This window comes from Bidens hawaiensis, unplaced genomic scaffold (assembly GCF_021521415.1).
Source record: "Bidens hawaiensis isolate Kalapana, Puna unplaced genomic scaffold, B.hawaiensis_p1.1 tig00019324_1, whole genome shotgun sequence".
In the NCBI taxonomy this organism is placed as follows: domain Eukaryota; kingdom Viridiplantae; phylum Streptophyta; class Magnoliopsida; order Asterales; family Asteraceae; genus Bidens; species Bidens hawaiensis.
The window spans coordinates 337582-343864 of NW_027492931.1; the positions used below are offsets into that span (position 1 = coordinate 337582).

General features: G+C 35.6%; 1 protein-coding gene across 1 annotated transcript; it reads right to left on the bottom strand.

Moving 5' to 3' along the window:
* Positions 1 to 218: 218 nt before the first annotated feature.
* On the bottom strand, positions 219 to 5517 carry LOC143558108 (uncharacterized). Its single transcript, XM_077047019.1, has 4 exons — positions 5508 to 5517; positions 5293 to 5348; positions 2387 to 2543; positions 219 to 435 (listed from the first exon to the last, which is right to left on the bottom strand). The coding sequence occupies exons 1-4, from the start codon at positions 5515 to 5517 to the stop codon at positions 389 to 391; spliced, it is 270 nt and encodes an 89-aa protein (XP_076903134.1). The 3' UTR covers positions 219 to 388.
* Positions 5518 to 6283: the final 766 nt, after the last annotated feature.

Below are 6283 nucleotides of genomic sequence, written 5' to 3' on the forward strand. Positions count from 1 at the left end.
CTTACACAGTTACACTAGTGACTTTGAAGGATTGTAAAAAAAACATTGTATCTATTTATTCTTTTTCGAAGGAAGCTGGCAACATGACCTTTTGCACATAAGGCGGGTCATAAATACAAGCCATTAATGGTTCTCCCCTAAGGATCGCAAATGATCAAAGAAAAACATACAAGATTAGAAGAAAATCAAGCTGTGATCATCTAATATGACCGGCAGCTTTGAAGAGATTCAAGTAAAGGGTATTTCAGTCATTTAATATTTTATAAGTCAACCAACAAATTCTTCAACATACGATATGCTTAACTTACATAAAAAGGCAACTTAACCCCTCTTAACCATAAAAACAAACCAACACACCCTACTCACTTGCTGCCCTATGGTTCATGATTCAAGCCATGCCTCCACTTGTCGCGGTGCGAATTATTTGAAACAAAGCTGGTAAAAACAACACATAATTAGTCACATATGAAGCCACCAAATTGACAAAACAAAACATGTTTTTAAGAGCATAGTTTCAATTCCAATGGTCAATGTATTAAATAAAAGGAAAACTGGATTATAATAATCCAAAGTCCAAACTATTGAGCATTGGCCAATAACAATCCCAACTAACAATGTGACTACTAGCAGTCCCAACTTTCACCTTTGCGACCAATAACAATCTTAACTTAACAGACCATTAGCCCCGTTAAATTTCTTCTTCAACATACAGCCCCACCAACCCAACCCCATCACCACCGAACTTCATCTTTGTCCCCCAACCCCATCACCCTCCCCACCGCAAGAAACCACCATCCCCATCGCCGCAAACCACCATTACCTCCATAGAAAAACAAGTTAAGATCTCTCTCTATATTTAACCCGGAGACCGTTCAACTCGTCACTTTCTGAGTACATAATCAGAGAGCATACGATGCTCTCATTAAAAATCGAGTTCGCCGAAAAACGAGTTTTACCAGAATATCCATCCGGGTCGCTGGAAAAACGAATCGTAAGATGAGCTCTTGGAACAAATTAACAGACTATTGTTTGATATTGCATCATGTTCTATTTAGGAGACAACTAGTTCGATACACAAATATGAAATCCTAGAGTAGAGATCTATCTTTAGGAACAAAGGAAATAAAGACGAGGAGCTAGTAAAATCGAATAATAATTGAGAATTACCTTCTAGTAGATCTGAACATAGTTCATCTTCATGGCAATTAATATTATAATATCAAAATTCCCCAGTGCATCACTGAAAGATCATATGCATAACAGGAGGATGATTTTAGCAATTTGTGTTAAGATGAGCTTCATGGTTACATATACAGTCCTTCGCAAGATCGTCTAAAAGGAGGTTTGCAGCTTTTCTTGCGATGATGGTGTTAGGGTTCCGTCGTGGGCCGGTTTTCCGGCGACCCGCAATAAAGAATGACGACTGTTGTAAGTCAGTCGGGTGGTGCGGTGGTGTGTTGATTTCAGGTGGAGCGGTGGTGTATTGAATCATTTCCGGCCAATTCGTTTTTCCGGCATACCAAACGAAGATTCCGGCGAACTAGATCTTTAACGAGCATCGTATACTCTGATATTTTAATCGGGGAAACTGACAAGCTGAACGGTTTATGGGTTGAATAGGGAGAGAGAACATAACCTGGTGGTTCCGGCGGTGGTAATGGTGGTTTCCGGTGGCGATGGTGGTTTTTGGTGGTGAGGAGTGGCTGCCATGGGGGACAAAGATAAAGTTGGGCGGTGATGGGGTTGTAAGTCGGAGAAGATTAAATAAGTAGGGACATTAACTCACAACGTCATCAGAAATTTAACGGGATTAACGGTCTGTTAGGTTAAGATTGTTACTGGTAATAAAAGTGAAAGTTGGGATCGCTAGTAGTCACATTGTTAGTTGGGATTATCATTAGCCAATGCTCAATAGTTTGGATTATTAGAATCCAAATTTCCTTAAATAATATATGAATGCAGTCCATATAATATTACTTTATAAGTCATTCAAGAGGTCATTCAAGCATATACTTGGCTTTATTTATAACTAAATTTAGCCAAAAAAAACATGCCTGATGAGGAAAATAACATTAATAATTATGGCACAACAAAAATACCTGAAAAACAATTAAATGTAAGAAAACCGTATGGCTTGAATCAAATTATACTATAGGTTTAAGTTTTGAAAAACATTCAACATGCAGTGCAAATGTTTATAAAATTATTTGAATTCTATCTAAAATCCCTTAATCATAAGCATATATTCCATCAATATAAGATGAGTATGAAATGATTCATGCATTTTCATTTCATAAAAACCTTGGTAATCTGAAATGCCTTCAATTTCATCATCAGCAAACAAATATAGACAATTTTTGGCAAAGTTTAAAAAGGAGAAACTTACAGGATCCAATCACAACGAATACAAAGAAACCAAGCACAATGGGTCCCACAGGATACGAGTCCTTTTTCTTTGTTGCGGTTTCTGGAACGGTGCCACGTTTCTTGATGTTTTTTTCAAACCTCTCAACCTTTCGATCAGCTAAACGCTTTGATGTAGTCTACAAAGGTAATAAGAATAAGAATCTTTAGTATATCAAACTGATGTAGTGATGTGACATGACAAAATTGAGATAAATGGACACAACAATCCCTTAACTTTATGATCCTATAAAGATATGATAGGTTGCATCGCAAACTGAAAACGACTACGAGTAAACGAAGTATCAAAACCAGAATCAACATCGAATCTGAAAGCAAAAGGTCTAAATTCCAGATGTCAAACTAAATGTAATATATCAAGATATATATATTTATTTCAATCACTCTGGGCTCTACCAAAGCCAATAACCAAGTGCCAGTTATGGCGAAGTCCTTAACCATAAGCGAGCTTAGGTTATGGCCGGTTCGGTTATGGTTCTGTTTAGGTTAATTGTCCAATGTATTCTTTGGTTTGTTCCAACTGCAAGTGGTTAGGGTATGCAGGGAAATATGAATGGTTCAGTTCGGTTTAACCGAGAAGACAAAACCAAGTGCTCAGATATGGAGATGTGCTTAACCATAACCAATCGGTTTTCGTTTAGTTTCTTACGGTTAGGTTTTTGCACAGCCCTACCAAAAACACACACAACATATTCAATAATTGATGAAAAAAATGAAGGAATGACACTCGCACAGCATATAAAAATAAAAGCCCTAACCCTAATTCAATAAATTGTAAAGGCGATGATAATTTCAGGACAGATCTGATAGAATTTCAGTTCAAATTCATAAATCACAGAAACAGTTATTATTGAGTAGAGATTAAAAACCAGCAAACAAAAAAAGCACGAGGAAGTGACGTGATTACCATTGTATCTGCAAACGATTGATTGAGAGAGTTGTTGCTCAGAAACCAATATCTACAACAAGTCAACTCTTACGATGTTATACTAGCTCTATACGACGACGTGCGGCTGGTTTGGAACTAGTTTTTTACTTTCTTTCTTCCAGAGCTAAGGGCTAGCAAAAGTATTTCCCTTAGAAGTGGCTCTAGGCCTTTTCTTTACAAGTTTGAAATTGATCTACATGCAGCCTGTGTAATTGAGCTCCCTTCCATGTTCTTGGGATGGGGGTGTCATCGATCCTTTCGAGCCGATATTGTAACATCACGAAATTTCCAAAATAATATCAATTATATTACCTAATAATAGAGGGAAAGTTTACTCGGATTATCAGGAAATAAATAAAAGAAGGTACGATGAGTAAAATCGGTACCGGTATCGATTGGTACCGGTACAGTATCGATACCGAAATCAGTATTGATTTGGTACCGTCGGTATCGAATCGGTACCAAAAATTTAAGTTTCGGTACAGTTTGGTACCGGTATTTCCCGATTTTTTACCCTCGGTACATTCCGGTACCGAACCGAATATTTTGGTACCGGTACCGGTACCAAGAATTTCCGATTTTCGGGATCGGTATTTTCGGTACCGGTACCGGTACGGTACCATGCTCATCCCTATTATAGATCTTCTAGTAATGGTTGTAAATGTCGCTAGTTGTACGGTGGTGGGGTGAGGACTAACGACTAATCAAGATTAATTGGGATTAACTGGATTGAATTTTATTGTATAATTTTTAGTTTTATAAATACATGCACACATTTTTAAATGTAATTTCAGTTTTATACATCAACAGACACATTTTTGACGGAAAATTGGCTGAAATCTCGCAGGAAACCACTTATTTTGTTCGGAATCTCACCGGAAAACGCTAATTTTGGTCGGATTTGACCAATGACTAATTAGCCCAAAATTAATCAGTGAAGCGAGGACTAGCGATTAATCGGTGCCTAATCGGGTTTTTTGCAACACTGCTTGTAATAATAAGTAACTCACACTTTTGGTTCTTCAGAAATTTTATTCAAACTTATTACTTATCTTTTATTTTTGCGGTAACTTACAGGAATGACTAGGTACACACGAATTTAAGCAGCAAAGTACAAACACTTTGTAGCTTATATAAGCAAGGTAAAGGATATAAGTGCAAGTTAAATAATTCAATGTAAACCTAATGATTTAACTGCAACGTTATCATATTATCAAAAAGAACAAGGGCTTATCAAATATTTTTTTTCTTGTTGAACTTCGTTGGAAACTACCATAAATCCAATTGAGTCTTCCTGAAATGGGATGTCAACCGTCCATACTAATTTTGACGATCCATACACATTTAAAAAGGAAACCACCATTATGGAAAAACCCTCAAGTCAAATTTAAACCGATCCCGAGCCATAATCATCACCCCATGACACTAGTGGTCTAGTGTGGTATTTATTTTAACTTTCTTCATATGAAATATACAGAAAATTAGTCCTAATCCTAACGGCAAGACCAATTTGCAAATTGTTACCATATGCACACAGATTCCAGCCTTTTTTGTACTTATTGCTTCAACTCCATTTGAAACCATATACTAAATGCATTCTGCATTGTGATAAAAAGAAATGCTATAAGGTGTTAACGAATTTTCGAGTTGCAAAACTGAATTCCAACAGATGTGAATTCTTTGAATCAGATTATAATCTAAAGCAGAAAACGAAAGGGGGGTTGACGAGGTGAGAAACCGGAGCAACCCCTGTATTTTCCCCTAAAGTTTGATGATAAACATAATGTATAAGCTTCATTTCAACTGCACAATGTTTGATAATTGTTTTTATACAGAGATTTCTAACACTAACAATCATTCAAACTAGTTACACTACGTATAGCAACACCCTGTTTACGTCATATCATAACTTGCAGGAGTTACTACACAACCAATCTGACCTTCATCAGACCCGCAAAAACAGAAACCCGCCAGTCACCTAATCTTCCGCATTTATCTGCAGTAAAACAAGAAAAAAAACACAAGATTACCTGCTTTCTTTATGGCTAAATAAGCTTATAATACAAGACACAAAACCGTCTGTTCTTATATCAAAAGGCAATAAGCATTTTGTAATACCAAACCGAAACTGAATTTAGGCAAATAACTGTTTTACCAATGACCATATTTCCAAGCAAGAAAACCAAGTGTTTGGTTGTGCATAAAATTTTTAAACAGTATCAGACCAACAAGATAGGAATATTTTTATACATAAAACTCCTCTCTTTAAAGGGTTATCAATTATCATCACTAGCTCACCAAAATCATACAAAACATAAAAACTCAGCTTTGGTTATTACAGATGATTATAGGAAGAATCCATAGATTGTTTCAGACTCTATTCATATCAGAAAGAGCATATCAATGCATTAGATGATTAAGTTTTGGAATGTTGATTCTAAAACAACATATCGAATGATCTCAAAGCTTAAAAACAGGTTCTACTCTCATTCTGAATTAATTCAACCTCAAATGCCATCAACATAATTTCACATTTAGAACAATAGCATACAGAAAAATCAACAATTGTAGAACATAATCACAGTTAAAACAATTCAATAAACAAAGATAAAGAATCATAGAACCCAACTTCACTACAATACCAATCACACAAAGGGAAATCAAGATTTTGTAAAAAAAACAAATAAGATGAACACAAATTCAGATGATAAAATACTTCAAATTCTAATTATTTCCCAGAAAAAAAATATATTACAAAAAACCAAGATTCAACACAAATCATTGTCAGACAACCAAAATTCACAAACTTTACCAACCCAGAATAATAAAAACATAATCTTCCTCACAAAAATAATAAATAAAAAAAAAGACAACTTCAAAATTTTGCAAAGATAAAAATCATAGAACACAACTTCACAATAAGAGCAATCA

What these genes read in the sequence shown, in the direction of transcription:
- LOC143558108 (XM_077047019.1), bottom strand. An exon ending in TTTTTGCGGGTCTGATGAAG is followed by an intron (nt 2,544 to 5,292) that starts GTCAGATTGGTT and finishes TTACCTTTGTAG; the next exon opens with ACTACATCAAAGCGTTTAGC. An exon ending in ATTCGTTGTGATTGGATCCT is followed by an intron (nt 436 to 2,386) that starts GTAAGTTTCTCC and finishes TGTTTTTACCAG; the next exon opens with CTTTGTTTCAAATAATTCGC.